Below are 20,301 nucleotides of genomic sequence, written 5' to 3'. Positions count from 1 at the left end.
TCTCCTTAATCCTGTCTGCCAAGGAGATTTCATGGCCTCTTTCAGCCCTCATAAGTCCCTGTTTAATCCCTTTCCTGCCATCTTAGTATTCTTAAAAAGCTTTACCTGTTTTCAATTTCCTGAAATTTATGTATGCCTCCTTCTTCTTTTTCACTCAGCTTCAATGGCCTCCAGTTCCACCAGCGAGGCCATCGCAACAGATTCCCATTGATGGCGACCTTACTTGATCCTCGCCGGTGAGGATTTTCCCCAGTGAGGCCACAAAGGCAAGTGAGCCAAGACAATTGCATCCCGGGCTCAGTTGTAATATTTAAATTCTATTTTAAATACAATTTAAATATTGAGATTAGTCTCACACCTAAAGATCTCGCTGAATATTCAGTGCCGTTAAGATCGCTAGGGGTGAGAAGCAGGGCATGAGCCCGATTTCTTGGTTCTCCTGTGATCTTACCGGTTCACCCCGCCTATCGGCTGGCGAGTTGAGATGGTAAGATTGTCCCCATAGTGTTTAGTAATCAGAATTATACAGATTTACATCTGAAGGTAAAATCCGTGGGAGTTTTTCACAGGTAGCCATCATTTCTACCTGCACCTATGAAGAATCAGGGATGCTGGGGCTGAATTATGTAGGATGCCATGGTCCTGTTTCCCCAGCTAAAATGTGAGAGATAGTTGGGTCAGGGACGATATTGGACTGGGGTGGTTGTAATTGACACAGGTTAGGGATGGGGTCAGGTCGGTAGGGTTAGTTTTGTTGGGGGCATAGAACATAGACTAGCGCAGCACAGGAACAGGCCCTTCAGCCCTCGATGTCTGGTTAGGGAGGTATTGGTGAGAGAGAAAGCATTGGGTTAGATTGGGTAGGGGATGATTAGGGGGCTAGTTGTAGTCCTCAATTCAGTTACAGCTAAAAAGCTTGCTAATGGCATTATAAATCAAATAGGGTTCTTGACCTTTCATGGCAGGAACCTTGTTACATCACTACTAGGATGGGGTGGGGATTGTTTTTCCAGGGAATCTCACCAACACAAATCCAGTTTTTGAGATTTTGCACTCCCATTGCCATCTATGCCTGAGGCAAAAGCCCGACGATGATTTCAACACTTACAGATAGATGGCAGAATAAAACTGTCTCTCAAACAGTCTCTAGCCATCATCTCTGGTGTCTGACAATTTTTGAAGTACCCCTTACTGAAATAAAAGCCAGTCTTGTAACAGTGAAAGAATTTAATATTTCACATATGGAAGTTTAGATTCTGATTGAAAGGAAATACATCTTTATGTTTTTCATAAGACACTGAGCTATATCTTTCTTAACCATTCCGTATGGTATTTTTAATCCAGTCAACAAAAGATGAAACTCGAATGTGAACGCCTGGCTTCATTCGTCTTGGACAACCAAAAGCCCAAGATGTTACTCCCTGTAGAATATATCTGCCTTCGGAGTTTGGACATACCAAAGGGCCTCCACTATCACCCTAAAAAACAGCACAATCAAAGGATCAATAAAGGAACAGTCATAGTTTAAACACATTACGTAGCACTCATATCAGATAAATAGTTGACAGCCATTTAACTACTGTGACTTTGAGTTAACTTTTGTTGGAAAGAAGTGCTGTCTTTTTAAATTAAGAAACTTAGATGTTGGGCAAAGCTTCATTATTTTTAATTCATTTTCAGAATTTGTGCATTTATTGCTTAACCCTGGTTGCCCTGAGAAGAACTTTCTTATTCAGTCATTGGCAGTTTGATACAACAGAATGACTTAATAGACTAAAGTAGCTGGGGAAACTTAGCAGGTCAGGTAGCATTTGTGGAGAAAAACAAAGTAAATGGGTGGATGTTCGGGTCCCGCCAGCCCAGGACTGGATGTTCCCGCCTGAGGTCAACGGACCTTTCAATTATCCATTAAATTATACATCCTGCTCATGACAGTTCCTGTAGTGGATGGGACTGGAAAATTTACCCCTGAAAACTTGGGTAAAGTTTCAGGTTGTTCACATTCAATCAGAACTTCAGAACCCTCCAGGATTGGCCTAGAGTCTCTAGGCATTCAAGTTTAATGTTTATTTATTAGTATCACAAGGAGGCTTACATAAACACTACAATGAAGTTACTCTGAAAATCCCCTACTCACCACATTCAAGTGGCTATTCGGGTACACTAAGGGAGAATTTAGTGTGGCCAATGCACCTCATCAATATGTCTTTCAGTTTGTGGGAGGAAACCGGAGTGCCCAGAGGAAACACATGCAGACACAGGGAGAACGTGCAGGCTCTGCACTGAAGTGACCCAAGGCCTGGAATTGAACACAGGTTCCTAGTGCTGTGAGGCAGCAGTGCTAACCACTGTGCCACCATGCCACCCTATGAATCTATGGCGATGGTTCCCAGCCAGTGTACCATGGAATATTTGTGTGCCATAACGACACCACAAGTGTGCTGTGAGAAAAGGTTTGAAATGACTAAAAATTCATGTAATTAAACTAAAACTAACCTTCATCTTGTGATGTGTGACTAGTATCTCCAAGATGCAAAAACCTCAGTTCTCCCATGCATGTGCCAATCATGAAAGAGTCACGAGTGCATGGTTTCAATTTTTTACTTTGGTCAGGCCCATGAGCATTATCAACAGGACTTAAAGCTGAAGACAGAGACCCTATGTGCCCTCACAAAAAGTGAAAACTCAAAAAGGGCACAAAACCCAAGGGAGAAGCGAGAGAGACAGAGCTAAAAAATGATGGGTGGGAGTCTCCCCAAAAAATTCTACGTGTCAAATTCGCTTAAAAATTGGAATAAATCCCACTGTTTTATTCAGTGGGATTTTCAAAATGAATCTCCCACACTCTGTGAATTACAGAGAACCCTGGCATGAATCCTTTTGAAAAATCTGTGAGTGGGGTCTATTCCCGCGGGAGAAGCTGACAGCATAGCGCTGAGCAGGCCACTGTGCATGTGCTGATCTGTCAGCGCCGAGGTCAGTGCATGCGCAGTAGCCCACACTGTCAGCCTCACAAATCTCCATTGCTGCTTCTCCAACCCTCCCTGCCACCTCCCCAGGCCTTCTTGATTCCCCACTCCCCATTCTGGCAATTGTGATCCCTGTCCCCCAGCAGCCTCAAATGCCCCATTAGGCTGAACCCATCCTACAACCCCGACACCCCTCCCAGCAGGCTGACATCCGTCCACCCCACTGATTGTCCCTCCTGAGGCCCCTGTCCTATAGGCCCCATCCCCTTGGCACTGCTGGATGCCTGGTAAGATTGAAACCAGTGTGAAATTGGGCGCATTTATCATTTTTCACCTTGCCGAACTTATTGCCTCACTGAACAGGCAGGACAAGGTCACAAGATCAATCCTTCAGAACTTTTTTCCAAAGATTGCGCCCTTAGAATTTTTTTGGTAAGACTGTGCCTTAAAGTGACTGAAAACCGGTGTGTTTCTCCCCAGAAACACAGCTACGTCTTCTCAAAGATCTTCTGACACTCTGTCAAAAAACAGTAAGAAGTCTCACAACACCAGGTTAAAGTCCAATCAGTTTATTTGTTAGTAAACCCACAAGCTTTCGGAAACGCTGTTCCTTCATCAGGTGTGTGGAAAGTTCTGATCAGAGAAGGGCATATATGCCCAACATAACTTCAACATATATGCCCTTCTCTGATCAGAACCTTCCACACACCTGACAAAGGAACAGCATTTCCAAAAGCTTGTGGGTTTACTATCAAATAAACTGTTTGGACTTTAACCTGGTGTTGTGAGACTTCTTCCTGTGTTTACCCTAGTCCAATGCTGGCATTTCCATATCATGACTCTGTCAAAAAAAACCAGGGCACACAGGTTTGTGTTGTCACTCTGATGAGTAGGGCTGACAGAGCCAGGAAGGCTGGCTCAGGCGTCCTGATTCCAAAGTTAAGTTAAAGCCTTTCTCCCTCGCCCCACAGACACTGGGGCCGCCTGGCCCCTCCACACAAACATCAGGACCTCCACCTCCAGAGACAGCTAGATCTTGGGCGGCAAATAGGACATCCCCAACCTTCATATATATGAGCAAACTTCCCCCACTACTTAAAGAGCGTGGCAACCACACCCCCACCCTCCTTCCACCAGCATTGGGATACTTCCCCTCCCACAGGCTCCACGCCCACCCCCAATTCATGGTCTCTGCCCAATGCAGGCACAATCCCCCTCCGCCATTAGCCTTTGAGCCCCTCCACATATAAGGGAAACTCCCCTGAATAGAGATCCCCAAAGACTCTGCCCTGGCATGGCACTACCAGGATTTCAGTGCCAGGAAACTGCCCAGCCACGTCCTCCATCACCCAGAGACTGTACTCACCTCCATGCCCCCGGCATGGTCATCATGGCGAGTGTGATGACACACCAGAGAGAGAGGGAATATTCAATGGGGGTGGATGTGGCAACATTAAGTGTTTTAATATTTAAATTCATTAAAATTCACAGAAGTCCAGTTCATGCTTTTTTGGGCATGAACCTGATCACATCACTGGCGAGGGGACCTCAAACTGAGATCCTAAAACTAACAATTCCTGTTATGGCCCTCTCATGAGACTGAGTGGTCATAACGGGGTTGGCACCTGCAGCATGCAGTGAGATCACTGAAGTGAGATGTGCAGTGAGATCCCTAAATCTCACCAACAATTCTGTCCCAAACATTTTCTTTCCAGGTGTATGTTCACATACCAGGCAACCTCCATAATGTCCTGTACATAGATTGCTGTTTTTCACAGTTCCATTCAAATATTCAGGGTGATTGCAAACTTCATTTTGTATCACCGGAATAGCTACTTGTTTTAAAAACTCGTTGTCTCTGATTCCTAAAATCAAATGAGATTTATGAAAAAAATTGCTGTGCAAAAATCAATAACTTCAACTTATATAGCACCTTCAGTATTATAAAACATCCCAAGGTAATCCATAGAAGTATTATCGGACAAAATTGCACACCATGCTACAAAAGGAGATGTTAGGATAGGTCTACAAAGCTTGATCAAAGAGTTAGAATTTAAAGAGTGACATAATGGAGAAGAGAGAGGTAGAAGTGTAGAAAGGATCAGATTCTTGAGGTCAGGGTCTTGGCAGCCAAAGGCATGGCTGTCTGTGATGTGGAGATGCTGGCGTTGGACTGGGATGGACACAGTAAGAAGTCTCACAACACCAGGTTAAAGTCCAACAGCTTTATTTGGAATCTTGAGCTTTCGGAACACTGTTCCTTCATCAGGTGAGTGGCCTTCTATGGCAGAACAATGAAAACTGCATCTCTTTTTTCAAGTACTCTCATTATTTCATCTGTCATGTAAAACACCCACGTTTGCAAATTCAGTGGTCTGGGATTTTCTGCTCATCCCCTTCCTCTTCTTCATTGAGGGACCAGCATATCCATCTGCCACAAAGATGTTAGCCTGATCCTAACTGAGCTTCCAGCTGTAGGGCCTTTTGAATGCAGAGCACTGTAGACTCTGGAGCCTATATATTTTCAGAAGGCGTTTGACAAGGTACCTCACAAGAGGTTATTGCAGAAGGTAAGGGGGCATGGAGTTGGGGGTAGGGTGTTAGCGTGGATAGAGGATTGGTTGTCAAATAGGAGGCAGAGAGTGGGGGTTAATGGGTGCTATTCAGATTGGCGGTTGGTGACTAGTGGAGTGCCCCAGGGGTCGGTGCTGGGGCCTCAGCTATTTACCATTTATATAGATGATCTGGAGGAGGGAACCGAGTGTATGGTGTCGAAATTTGCTGATGACACCAAGATTGGTGGAACGGCAAATTGCGCGGAGGGTGTGGAGAGTCTGCAGAAGGTTCTAGATAGGCTGGGCGAATGGGCCAGGAAATGGCAAATGGAATTTAATGTTGGCAAGTGCGAGGTGGTCCACTTTGGTAGGAATAATGGTAGGAAGGACTATTACTTACGGGGCGAAAAACTGCAGCATGCAACGGTGCAGAGGGACCTCGGGGTCCTTGTGCATGAGTCGCAAAAACCCAGCCTGCAGGTGCAGCAGGTGGTCAGGAAGGCTAATTGGATGCTGGCCTTCATAGCGAGGGGGATTGAATATAAAAGTAGGGAGGTCTTGCTGCGGCTGTATAGGGCATTGGTGAGGCCGCAGCTGGAGTACTGTGTGCAGTTTTGGTTGCCGCACTTACGCAAGGATATTTTGACCTTGGAGGGAGTGCAGAGGAGGTTTACTAGGCTGATACCGGAGTTGAGGGGTTTGAGCTATGAGGAGAGGCTGAATAAACTCGGCTTGTACTCATTAGAGTTTAGAAGAATGAGGGGAGATCTCATTGAGACATATAAGATGATGAATGGGATGGATAGGATAGAGGTGGAGAGACTCTTCCCGCTCAGAAAGGACAGTAGGACTAGGGGGCACAGCCTCAAGATAAAGGGGGGGCGGTTTAGAACGGAGTTGAGGAGGAACTTCTTCACTCAAAGGGTGGTGAATCTCTGGAATTCTCTGCCCGTTGAGGTGGTGGAGGCTGCCTCGCTAAATATTTTTAAGACGCGGGTTGATGGGTTTTTGATAAGCGAGGGGATTAAGGGTTATGGGGAGAGGGCGGGAATGTGGAACTGAGCCACGACAGATCAGCCATGATCTTATTGAATGGCGGGGCAGGCTCGAAGGGCCAGATGGCCTACTCCTGCTCCTATTTCTTATGTTCTATAGCAGGGACTGTTATTCAGCCAGAATCTACCTTGATAAGGTAGATGTAACTTGAGAAGGTAGATTCTGTTAAAGACAACATGGGCAAATACTGTTTGCATAATGCTCAGCAGGGGGGCTTGATAATTGATATGATACTCCAGTTCTTATACAACATCTTCCTCCAGTAGAGACAGGGAACTTTATACAGATACTGTAGGAGTTCCAGTTTCTTGTGCTTAGTGGGTTTAGACAGGATCGCATTCCAAGGCAAGCAAGAAATAGTTTTGCTAAGCTTTTCCAATGTGGGTTCCATTCCTATCTCTATGATGTCGAGAGCTTTCTTGGTTATCTCTAGAGTACGATTAAAGGTAGCGTTCCACACATCTCTCCAACTGTTCATTGTGGTCAGCATTTGCTCTCAACAGGACTATTTTCTTTACTGTTGGACCTGTTCTAATCAAAGAGCCATCATCTTTTTCTTTGTGTTTGTTTGCAGTATACTTTTAAGTTAATGTGGGTATGTTTTCTGTATATATTTCAAAGGCGAAATGATGGGCCAGATGGGATACATCCTAGGATACTTTGGGAGGTAAGGGATGAGATTGTGGAGCCTTTAGCTTTGATCTTTGGGTCCCCACTTTCCACAGGGATTGTGCCAGAGGACTGGAGAGTGGCGAATGTTGTTCCTCTCTTCAAGAAAAGAAATAGGAATGACCCTGGTAATTATAGGACAATTAGTCTTACTTCGTGGTTAGTAAGTTAACGGAAAGGGTCCTGAGGGATAGGATTTATGACCATTTGGAAAGATGCAGCTTTATCTGGGATAGTCAGCACAGTTTCATGAGGGGTAAGTCTTGCCTCACAAATTTGACTGAATTCTTTGAGGAGGTAACTAAGTGTGTAGACGAAGATAGAGCGCTTGATGTCATGTACATGGATTTTAGTAATCAAACATGTGAGGCAAGACTTACCCCTCCCCATGGTAGGCTCATGAAGAAAGTAAGGAGGTATGGAATGGAAGGAAATTTGGCCGATTGGATAAGTAACTGGCTATCTCATAAAAGATAGAGGGTGGTGATGGAGGAAAAATTTTCAGACTGGATGCCACTTACCAGCGGTGTACCACAGGGATCAGTGGTGGGTCCTCTGCTATTTGTGATTGTTATCAATGACTTGGAAGAGGGGGCTGAAGGGTGGGTTAGTAAATTTGCTGATGACACCAAGATTGGTGGAGTAGTGGATGAGGTGGAGGGCTTTTGTAGGCTGCAAAGACTCATTAATAGGATGCAGAGCTGGGCCAAAAAGTGGCAGATGGCGTTTAACCCTGATAAGTGCAAGGTGATTCATTTTGGTAGGACAAACTTGAATGCGGATTACAGGGTCAATGGCAAGGTTCTGAGGAATGTGGAGGAACAAAGAGATCTTGGGGTTCATATCCACAGATCTCTGAAGATTGCCACTCAAGTGAATAGAGCCATGAAGAAGGCTTATAGTGTGTTAGCGTTTATTAATAGGGAGTTTGAGTTTAAGAGTTGTGGGGTTATGCTGCAACTATACAGGACCTTGGTGAGGCCACATTTGGAATATTATGTGCAGTTCTGGACACCTTACTATAAGAAGGATGTGGAAGCATTGGAGAGACTGCAGAGGAGATTTACCAGAATGTTGCCTGGTTTGGAGGGTAGGTCTTATGAGGAAAGGTTGAGAGAGCTGGGGCTTTTGTCTTTAGAGCGGAGGAGGATGAGAGGTGACTTCTAAACTTCTATTAGAAGTTTATAAGATGATGAGGAGGATAGATAGTGTGGACGTTCAGAGACTATTTCCTCGGGTGGATGTAGCTGTTACTAGGGGGCATAACTATAAGGTTCGTGGTGGGAGATATAGGAGGGATGTCCAAGGTAGATTCTTTACTCAGAGATTGGTTGCGGTGTGGAATGCATTGCCTGCTGTGATAGTGGAGTCGGACACTTTAGGAACTTTCAAGCAGTAATTGGATAGACACATGGAACACACCAGAATGATAGGGAATGGGATAGCTTGACCTTGGGTTCAGACGTGGCTCGGCACAACATCAAGGACCAAAGGGCCTGTATTGTGCTGTATTGTTCTATGTTCTAAGTGTATCATGCAATTCTGACTTAGTCTATAAATTTGTTCTGAGGAAGCTACCAACTCAGACATAAAATCCCTACAGCGTAGAAGGACGCCATTTGGCCCATTGAGTCTGCAGTAGCAATTCCACCAAGGGTCTATTTCCATAACCCCACGTATTTATTATGCTAATCCCCCTGACACGAGGATCAATTTAGCATGGCCGATCAACCTAATCCGCACATCTTTGGACTGTGAGAGGAAATCACAGCACCAGGAGGAAACCCACGTAGACACGGGGAGAAATGTCCAAAATCCACACAGACAGTGCCTGAGGCCGGAATTGAACCCAGGTCCCTGGTGCTGTGAATCAGCAGTGGTATCCATTGTGCCACTGTGCCACCCATAAATATATACAAATTCTCCTCCAACTGTGTAATACTGGAACCAATTTCTCACATCCTTCACAAAATACCTAGGTATTTTTCTGTTAACCAATCTCTTATGTGTGGCTGAGGCTTTGATGTTTATCTACTAATTACGCACAAGGAGTAGGAAAACACAACAGTTTTTCTGGTGCAATAGATTTGGTACACTTGTTGAGCAAAGACTTTAAGCTCCAAACACCCAATGAATCTGATAGATCAGCAAGCTACTGGTCGGGTCTGCCCAACTTGAGGTGAGTGATGGCAGACCAGTGAGATAAGATGGCTCCCTCTGACCACTGGAAGCAACCTGTATCACCTATTCACTATGACAGTCAAGCTGGACTTACCACTTGTAATTGCTGTTCTTTCATGTTCTGTTAATGTTCTGCAGAGAAAGTGCAGTGTCCTTGCAAGGACACAAGTCTGGACAAGACTTACAGAAGCCTTGGGCTGACCAAACATCAGGGGCCCCTTCACTGTCTCCAAAGTTGTGTCCAAAGGAATGTAAAGCACTGCATTTAGCAGCAACTTGGTCACAGGAGTTGTCATAAAGATGACATATTTAGACATGAGTTCACTTTTGGGCTCCACTTGAGAATCATTGTCAGAATTTATTCTCTTAGCCTGCAACTCTGTCTTAAGGTGTCCAAAAATCAATAATGCTATTTTCCTATAGCTAGAAGATTGGTTTGTAAATGAGGGGGCTTAATTGTTCACGCTGGTGGAACCCTGCGCAGCATTTCTAAGGGCCAAACTTCCCTGAGTTCCTTTGAACTTTAGGTTGGGCTGTGAGGGACTCAGTTTCTATATGTTGCCATGAGGAGGCACGACTGAGAACTTATCACTGGAGAGGCTGCTTACTGACAAGGAGAGACATACACGTTGGACCCTCCTTTTCACATTGCTGCTAGCCAGTGGTGTGTGGGCTGAAAATAGGAAACAAACTGGCGCACAAGAAGTGGGAAGCATGCTAACTGTTTTCATCCACACATTAGACGCACCACATCGACTTGTTGAATACAAAGGCTCACACTACCTAACCATGTTATCAGCATCTGTGTAACAATGAGTAGACCTGGAATCTGTGCCTTCAAGAGAGGATAGGCGAAGGGGGAGGCAAATTAGTGGAGAAAAGAGGTAAGGAAATAACAAAACGACTAAGGACGTGTAACTGTATTCAGAAAATACTTGCATTAATATGTACCTTGGAATTCACCCCAGCCTGTAATGTAGCATCCAACTCCACTTGGTAATATATAGCCTTGCATTGGCAAACAGATTAAAGCAACTTTGTCACTCAAGAATGCAGGCCTAAAATCAGAAGATATGTTTCAAATTGTTTTTATTTTAATTTAATTTACATAAAATGGTTGCTTCTTAATTAACTGATATGTACATCTTTTTCCTTCCACTAGCAGACTGAAGATAATTCATTGATCAGCAATGCTACATGGGATAGCTTTACTCAAGTAAGATTATGTTGAGAAATCAATTGCATGTGAGAGTGAGTGAGAAAACTGACAAATTGAATTATAGACCTATTGTATCTTTCTTCGAGTGCTTTATAAGTACCAGAGAATGTATTATGTTGACAGATGGAGAGAGAAAGGCTACAGTCAGATAGAGAGAAGGTGAAAGAGACACTGAGAGAGGAAGGAAAGTGACTGTCTTTTTCCATGCTAATAGACCAACTTCCATCAAAAAATTACCAGCTGAATGTTAAGATAAAAGCAAAATACTGCAGATGCTGGAACCTGAAACAAAAAAAGAAAATGCTAGAAAATCAGTAGTGTGAGCCTTTGTATTCAACAAGTCAATGTGGTGCATCTAATTGATTGAATGTTCAAAAGGGGAGAAAGGCAGAAGGCAGGGAACTGTAGGTTAGTTAGTTTAACATCTTTTATTGGCAGGGTGCTGGAGTCAATAATCAAAGAGGAAATAGCTAATTATTTAGAAAAGCTGAATATAATCAAATCTAGTTAACATGGTTTTATGAAAGGTAAATCATGTTTGACAAATTTGCTCAAATTCTTTGAGGGAGAGTTACATCCCTGCAAGTCTCCCTGGGTTACTGGGATGAGTAGATTTAGTGTATTTAGATTTGCAAAAGCCATTTAGAAATCTGAAAAGCAAAATATCTAAATGGAAAAAGACTGCATGTGAGTGAAATACAGAGGGACTGAGGTGTTCTAGTGCTTGAATCACAAAAAGCTAGCATGCAGCTCTGACAAGTAGTTAAGAAGGCAAACTGCATTGAGGCTTTTATTGCAAAGGGGTTGGAGTTTAAAAATAAGGAGGTGTTGTTCCAATGTACAGGGTGTTAGTGAGGCCTCACATGAAATACTGTGTACAATTTTGGCCCCCTTACTCAAAAAAGATATAGTAACATTGGAGGCAGTCCAAAGGAGATTCACCAGGCTAATTCCTGAATGAGAGGGTTGTCCTATCAAGAGAGACTAAATAGTCTGTACTCCTTGGAGTTTAGAAGAGTGAGGGGTGACCTTATTCAAACACGTAAGATCCTGAGGGGAACCTGAGAACATCCTGAACTCTGATGAAGGGTCATCCAGATTCAAAAAGTTGGCTCTATTCTCCCTTTACAGATGCTATCAGACCTGCTGAGATTTTCTAGCATTTTCTTTTTTTGTTTCAGATTCCAGCATCTGCAGTATTTTGCTTTTATCTTAAGGTCTTGAGGTGGCTTGACAGGGGATGGTGAGATGGTTTCATTAGTGGGGGAGTCTTGAACAAGGGGACATAGTTACAAGATAAAGGGCTGGTCATTTAAAACTGACATGCGTAGAGATTTCTTCTCACAAAGGGTGGTGAATGTCTCGAATTCTCTACCCCAAAAGGTGGTGGAGGCTGGATTATTGGAAGTATTCAAAGCGGATGTGAATAAATATTTGATAGATCAAGAATCGAAGGCTGTGGGGAAATGACACAAAAGAGGAGTTGAGGCCAGCATAGATCAGTCATGATTGTATTAAATGGAGCGCAGGATTAAAAAGCCTGTTGGCCTACTCCTACTTCTATTTCTTCCGCTCCTGTGTAAAGACAACAAATTTCTTCTCCTGTTTGACTGACAGTCAGAGAAGGCAAACATTGATTACACGCAATGCTGAGAAAGAGAAATTCTAAGTGACAATACTAATGAAATGCAGAAATAAAGATTTTGGCAATCCATGCATTTTGTAGAAATGTCATGATGGGTTAAACTCTGTTGCAGACGAGTTTTGCTTCAGTCACAAATATCAGACCTATGCACCATTGTATTAATTGGAGAAGATTCTCCAGCCCCTCCCATGCCATTATGGCTGGAGATACTCGCATGAGAAACCATAACATCATTTATGGTGGGTAGAACTCATTTTGAGATTTTCCCTGTCCCTGGACAGCAACCTAATTTATTTCACACCCAATAAGATTAGCATATTTAAATCTTTATTTAAAAATGCAGGGTCTGTTTTAAGCCAGATTCACCCAGCCGCTGGTGCAACACAAAGCCATCAGGAATCACAAATGGAGACCACATGTGATGACCACATTAGAGTTTGGAGGCCTTTGGAGGCTTTGGGTGGTTATGGACATGACCAGTCAGTGACTGCATTTCCCCCCTGGCACCTGGGCACTGCCAATGGGCGGGGTCCAAAGGGGATGGGGCCTTAAGGTAGCAGGGCCTATAGATGAGTCCACAGTGAGAATTCGCACATATGAAGGGGGGGGTGGGTAGCATCTTTGATGCCAGTGATGAGGGGACAAGTCTTAAAGGTAACAAAGATCGGGGCACCCTTTGAAAAAGAGTGGTAAAAACAAAATAAATATTGACGCTTGAGGCAGAGGGAGCACATAGCCCTCATAGTCAAAGTTGTGTGCAGTCAGCACATACCTCACTTCACTTGCCCCTGCTTTATGTGCATATCACTTAACATTTATGCCATTAGGGAAATGGCTACGTATATGGAAACCAGCAGAATTTGGCAATTCTGCACATGGCCAACAGTCAACAAAATTTCTCATGGGTTGCACTCAGAACACTGATAGGCTGCATGTGGCCCCCAGGCTGCAGTTTGACCACCACTGTGTTAGCTCATTTAACATAAATCTGACACTTCTGCTACAGTGTAGGAAGTTAAGAATACATGTGGGACCAGATCTGGTCGAAGGAATATACCTTGTGACGAAGGGTCATCCTGCTGGCTAGACATTTTCCTGAAAGCTTTAGCTCACAAAATAACATTTCTCATAACTAGCTGAAAATGTAAGCTGATAGTGGCACTATGTGGGGAATGTAGCATCCGGAGTTAGTAAATGAGAAACCAGCATTCTGTGTCCCTAATCAATGAAATTTAAGGATTGAGAAAGAAATAGTAATGATGGAGAAGGAAGGATGATTTACGAGTCAAATCAGGTGCAGAAAAAGGAATGAAAGACTGTGCACACAGTGGGTCACTGTATCACTCCCCCTGTGTCTGTGTGGGTTTACTCCAGGTGTTCTGGTTTCCTCCCCCAGTCCAAAGATGTGTGGGTTAGGTAGATTGGCTATGTTAAATTGACCATAGTGTCAGGGGATGAGCAGGGTAAATATGTGGGGTTACAGGAATAGGCCTGGATGGGATTGTGGTTGGTACAGACTCGATGGCCATATGGCCTCCTACTGCATTTTAGGAATTCTATGAGTAGTTTAAACTGTTCCCTTTCCAGGGTAGAGAAGTTGATTGGCATTTTACCAACTGTGGGGTTGCATTGGATGACCACTACTCCCTCACCACCAGTGGAATTTTATCGGTAGCAGGGGAGTCCAGTGCCAAGTGAAACCTGATGGATTGGTAGGCCCAATGTGCCCATTAGACACCCCTGCCATGATGTGAATGACATCTCCCCGCCCCTGCCCCCCCCCCAACCACCCCCACCACCCTATTGGCAATATTCACTCACTTGGCCAGAGGGCTGCGATAACCCAGACTCACCTCATAGTTTGGGCCCTATCGCTGAAAGCCTTCCTCAGGGACTATTGTATTCCCAGCGGTGGCCACTGCTCCCAGTGGCATTGCTGGGACAAGAGTGTTGCCAGTCATTTGATTGGCTGGCAGCTCTCGGAGGCAGAATTTCCTCTCTAATCAGAGCAGAAAGCTTGGTTCAAGCCAATTAAACCAATTAAAGGCCCAAGACTCTAACAACTGGGAATGGGTACCCTCTCCCTGACATAAAATTCAGCTCAATGTCTCTGAATCTTGGTCCTTCATTTTGTTCATCTCATCATTTGTGGTTGGGGGATAAATTAGGGGCAAATGAAAATTACTTCAATTCTGATCCATATGCTTGCTGTTCACTACCTTCAAACTATGAATATTAGTCTTAGTGTTCATAAAAATTTTTAGGTGCACCCTTCACAAGCAATGCGTCAAGAGGAACAGAGGGGGAATTGTCTCATTTAAATCAAAGGCAAATATAAAAAAAATACCTTCTAAGCTTTATTAAAGCAATATCATTCCCATTGGGTTCAAGGACTATTTTGTCAATGTCTATTATCTGCCTCGATGGTTCACGTGCACTCTCTCGATATATTCCAAGGAAGATTTTGTAGGCTGAAGGATTTCTGGACCTGTGACAGATACAGTGAAGAAATTAGCTGCCTGTGTTTGTCACATTTGTCTTTACAAGCACAACGGCTTGTGTTTAAATAGTAATATCCCGAGGTGTTTCACAGGAACATTTAAGACTGAAGTAAGTAAGAAGGTATTAGGACAGATGACCAAAAGCTTAGTCAAAGAGCTAGATTTTAAGGAGCATCTTAAAGAAAGAGAGAAGGGTTGAGAAGGGTGGAGAGGTTTAGGAAGGAATTCCTGCTTAAGGCAGGGGAAGATATTCTACCAATAGCGGTGTGAGGTTACAGGATTAGGGAGAGATGAGGCTGTGGAGAAACGTTCAAACAAAGTTGAGAATTTTAAAATCAAGGGGTTACCAAACCAGGACTCAATGTTAATCAATGAGACAAGGGATTCTTAAGATATGAGCATCCATTGCAACATTCACTTACCGTTTTAGACAGTGTTTGGCTGTGAGTACCCATTTGGTATCAATAAGAGTTCCACCACAGAAATGAACACCAAAACTGTGATTATACAAGACAGTTTTAATAAGATAACGTCAATTGATTGAAAAATTTTAACAGTAAATCTCAGAGGTTTGGAACAAGAACAATGACTATAAATAACGCAAAACATCAAAAAATTTCCTCAACTTCCCTGACCTTCAGCTAATTCTGAAAAACATTGAGCCTTCTGTTTACTGACCCTCCTGCCAGTCAAAACTGCTCATTTGTTACATAGAAACATAGGCCATTTGGCCCTTTAAGCCTGCTCCACCATCTAGTATAATGTTGGCTGATCCTCCATCCCAACACCATACTCCAGTATTCTCCCCATACTTCTTGACACCTATAGAGCCTAGAAATCTATCTATTTACTTCTCAAATATATTCAGTGATTTGACCTCCACAGTGTTCTGTGATGGAGATTTTCATCAGTTCACCACTCTCTGAGTGAAGAAATTTCTCCACACCTCTGTCCTAAGCGGGTCTTTCCTGTATCCTTAGACTGTGAATCCTTATTCTAGACTCTCCAGCCACAGAAAATAATGTTCCTGCATCCAGCTAGTTCAGCTCTGCCAGAACTTTCAATTAGATTCCATCTGTTCTTCTAAATTCTAGTGAATTCAGGCTCAGTTGACCCAATCGCTCCTCATAAGACCATCCTGCTATGCCAGGAATCAGTCTGGTGAGAATTTGCTGTACTCTCTCTATGGTAAGTATATCCTTTCTTATATAAAGAGACCAAAACTGCACACAATACTCCAGGCATGGTCTCATTAAGGCCAATAAAGTTACAGTAAGACATCCTTGCTCCTGTACTCATGGTCTCTCTCAATGAAGGCCAACATACCATTTGCCTTCCTAACTGCTTGTTGTACCTGCACGCTTGCTTTCAGTGACTGGTGTACTAGGATACCCAGATCCCGTTGTATGTTAACATTTCCTCAATCGCTATTTAAATAATTCACTGCCGTTCTGTTTTTCCATTTGAAGTGTAGTGTAGAGACAATCACCTCAGAGAGAAATATTCATAGGCAGTCATCTGGGGCACTCTCTGGTGAGCACCGCACTGCTGCAGTTGCACATCAGGTGAGGCTAGAACATCCAAAGAAGTGGCCAGTCAGAAGGCTGATGTCTGCCTGAGACCTGCTGGCTCCAAGGCAAATGTTGGGCCTCTGGAAAAGTTCATCCCAGTAATGGTGAATAAGCAAAACAGAGCCAGGAGGGTTGTCAGCAACCTTCCAGCAGATGCAGGCACAACTGGAATAGTCCAGGAGCCTCATTTTGCAGGAGATGGTGCCAGTATTGAGTGGCACCCAGGCCAATACTGCAAGGGTGGCATCCACCATGAGAAGCCTGGGCCATGATCTGCATACCATGATGTGACTTCCAAGATGTGGTCCACTCAGTGATGTCAATGGCTACAGCCCAAGACACCAGGACCCTGTCACACAAAGACATGTTGCTAGTGTTAAGAGAGAGTGCTAATGCACATCAGAGCTTGGCCCAATCACACAGGACCAAGGCTGAGGGCATCTACAGCATTGCCCTATCTCTAAGGGCCATGCTTGAAGGTATTTGGAAACATGGTACAGGCAATGGCAGGCCTCCAGGACTGGCAGATGACAGAGAGGTTTCTGGAGCTCAATTCAGCTATCTCTCCGTCCCAAGGAGTTACCTGGGGGCCAATGAGCACTCCTAGGGAGAAGGAAGTGCTGAAGCCCAGTGCAGGACCTTTAACCAGGGAGATTCAAGCTGTTAGCAATCCTTCGGAATCCTCCTTTCCTGACAGTGGCATGTCTCCTGGGCAGCAGACAGAACAGAATGCCAGGTTGCCACCTATGACAACCGAAAGTCAGCCAGATTTCTCCAGGTCCTCGCCTTCCAGAGGATGCCTGCCAAGAATATCACAGGACAGAGGGTGTGGTCTTCAGCATGCCATCTCCACCTCAAATGTGCAATTTGGCGATACTTTAAAGATATGGGAGGGAACAAAAGAAAAGGAAAATAGAGGACCATTAATTAGCCATGGAAGAAATTTCACACTTGTAGTTAGGAAGAATGGGGTACCAAATGTACATTTTAACTATAAACATATGTCACTTCCATATAGGAATCGGCCATTCGACCCCTTGAGCCTGTTCCGATCTTCAGAAGGATCATGGCTGATCTTGTAGCCACAGTATTTACACGGCTGATCGAGTTGAGGTTTCTCGTATGTAACAGAGCTGGCAGCATGAGTTCACATGTAACTTATCTAGGAAAGATTTCTTACCAGTTTTTTCTGAGGCACGTCACTTACTTGGTTCGAAGACTAATTTGCCAGGGCCAGGAATGTGGTTTGGAAATACAGCCTTGAACAAGTCTTGCAAAGCATTTCTTGGGCTTAAGAGTAGACCTTCCACACTCATTAGACAGTTGTCCTAACATCACAAAAAGATCAATTATCTTAAGTAGTTATATGTGGTACCTTTTCTGTTTTCAACATTTTCAGGTTCCCAGTGTTAACTTTTGGTCACGTGATTTTGGAGAGGCATGGTCAACCTTGTCATGTTTTTATAATGATATAAAAAGCACCAATTGCTTATCTGCTTGTGCAAACATGTTGGGGGCAATTTTACCATTTTTATCTAAGTGCTGGGCGGACTTGAAACTGGGAGAGTTTCAGATCCGTTTTTCGGTTGTGCTTTCAGGCCTCCCCCACCCATAAACATTCTGCCTGCAAAATTCTGAGCAAGCCTGTTGCTCGCTGCAGAAGCCTATGGGTGGGGCTTAACGCACCCAAAAGCCTGCAGAGGAAGGTAGTGCGCACGTGCAGGCCTCTGATGCTGCACATGTGCATTAGCAGTAGCAGGGGTCTAACAGAGGAAAGAGAGCTGTCAGGCCCCTGCTACTGCAGGCAGACTGAAGAAGATCCCCCCCTACCGCTGCAATCAAGGGACCCACTGCTCAAAATACAGCTCCTGTTGACCCCCTCACTGCCCAGACCGGTCGTAGACCCCCTCCCACCCCCACCAATCGTGGCGCCACAGCCCTCCCCCATCAATCGCTGCAGAGTGGCAGTGGGCCCCCTCCCCCTCCCTCCCCTCACTGATCACTGCAGAGTGGCAGCAGGCCCCCTTCCTCCATTGGCCCTACCCCATTAGCCCCTCCCCAACTAGTCTCTCCCCATCCCCCCCATTCCCCCCCCTTAGCCCCATCCCTTTTATCCCTGTCCGCACTGGCCCAACTCGCATTAGCCCTGCCCCCCACTGCCCAGTAGGCACTGACCAGGTGCCAGTCTGGCATTGTCCAGGTGCCAGAGTGGCACTGCCAGTCTGGTACTGTCCGAAGGTCACCCCATTGCCTCTGCCTCCTGGGGGGGGTGGTGGCGATGAGCTTCGGTGGCCTCTGGTTCCACTGCCAAGGCCAAGTCATGGGGAGCATGTCAATTCCTCGCCAGCGAGAACCTTTCATGTGAGGTCATTAAGGGGGGGGGGGGGGCGAGCCCGGATGATTAAGTACCAGGCTCACTAAACAGATGTTAAACAGTATTTAAATAAATTTCCATACATTAACCTGCCTCTTGTCCATTTCCAGTGAGAGGCTGACCACGCCAAAAATCCGGCACATATAAAATGGCGCCAATCATGCAAACCGGCTAAGTGCTTTATGCTCTACTTTACCACCATGTCACACCGAAAAACAGGCACAATGCAATGGTTAAATTGTGGGTTTATTTATTTAAACTAGGCACAGAAACATCTATACTGAGGTATAAAGCTTGGAGACACTAGCAGCAGAGATGTCTATGTTGTGCTCTGTTTGTAAGCAAAAATGAAATTAAGATTGGATCACGTGACATATTTCCTTTCTAGTGATGTCATGCAGAAATTCTTTAAATGAATATTACAACATCCCACTTTTGTCTAAATTATACTTCTTTGGAAGAGAAGAACATATCTTTAGACAAAAGTGGGATGTTGTAATATTCATTTAAGGAATTATACATTAAAATAATTATACTTCTTTGGAAGAGAAGAACATATCTTATTATAAAATAGATATTCATCTTTAATTATCATTATATAAATATATAGAACAGATAAGTCTATGGCTGGAATTTTCCAGCCCCCACCCCACTCTGTGACTTGCAGCAGGTTTTCCTGCAGATGATGTGGCTCATCATTGCACCTAGCAGGATCTTTCAGTCCAGCCAAAGTCAATGGCAATTTGCTTAGCTCACCCATCCCGCCAGCAGGGAAATCCACAACGGGAATTTCATAGAAATCGTAGAAACCCTACAGCACAGAAGGAGGCCATTCGGCCCATCGATTTGACTTTGGGGGCTCCAGAAAATCTCACCAGTGGGAAGGGAAGGAAGTAAGTCTCTAGAGCTTGGAAGGAATCTGCTGGTGCAACCAGACCTTGTAATGGTAACCTTATCTGGAGGTTTCTTTATTTGCTCACAATGATATGTGGAGTTGTCATCCTTGGATTGTTGTTCCTGGTTGCATTTAGGGTCTTGACCTTAATGTAATAGGTCTGTATGGGGGTTGAGAGGCTGCAATGTATTGCACTTGGCCTCGGTTACACTTCACCATTGCGCCTTTGTGTATAATTACTTCATAGGATGTTGGTTATAAATAAATCCTGTCACCTTGACTAACTGCTATATACTTTATGTGAGATTCTGGATGTGATCATGTTAGCCCAACTGCAAATTGTGCACCCATATTTTAATATGCACATTTGTCATCTTTTCTTGACTCTTGTTTCTTTATTTTCAGAAGGCGTTTGATAAGGTGCCGCACAAGAGGTTATTACAGAAGGTTAGGGGGCATGGAGTTGGGGGTAGGGTGTTAGCATGGATAGGGGATTGGCTGTCAAATAGGAGGCAGAGAGTGGGGGTCAATGGGTGCTATTCAGATTGGCGGTTGGTGACTGGTGGAATGCCCCAGGGATCGGTGCTGGGGCCTCAGCTATTTACCATGTATATAGATGATCTGGAGGAGGGAACCGAGTGTATGGTGTCGAAATTTGCTGATGAC

At 44.4% G+C, this 20,301-nt stretch overlaps 1 protein-coding gene across 1 annotated transcript in view; it reads right to left on the bottom strand.

The window, feature by feature from the left end:
- Positions 1-1,091: 1,091 nt before the first annotated feature.
- LOC145350856 (plasminogen-like) overlaps positions 1,092-20,301 on the bottom strand; it is a 107,188-nt gene continuing 87,978 nt past the window's right edge. Inside the window, exons 14-20 of the mRNA XM_080200231.1 lie at positions 17,574-17,694; positions 15,218-15,292; positions 14,642-14,782; positions 10,382-10,488; positions 4,701-4,834; positions 2,858-2,877; positions 1,092-1,470 (exon numbers count right to left, since the gene is read on the bottom strand). Coding sequence (XP_080056357.1) covers positions 1,314-1,470; positions 2,858-2,877; positions 4,701-4,834; positions 10,382-10,488; positions 14,642-14,782; positions 15,218-15,292; positions 17,574-17,694 — 755 coding nt within the window. The 3' untranslated portion in view covers positions 1,092-1,313. The remainder of the gene's footprint in view (positions 1,471-2,857; positions 2,878-4,700; positions 4,835-10,381; positions 10,489-14,641; positions 14,783-15,217; positions 15,293-17,573; positions 17,695-20,301) is intronic.

The sequence above is a fragment of the Carcharhinus amblyrhynchos genome, chromosome 12 (genome assembly GCF_965287045.1).
Source record: "Carcharhinus amblyrhynchos chromosome 12, sCarAmb.v2.hapA, whole genome shotgun sequence".
Lineage (NCBI taxonomy): Eukaryota > Metazoa > Chordata > Chondrichthyes > Carcharhiniformes > Carcharhinidae > Carcharhinus > Carcharhinus amblyrhynchos.
Note: the sequence above shows the minus strand (reverse complement) of the source record. Positions and strands in the feature narration are given on the sequence as shown.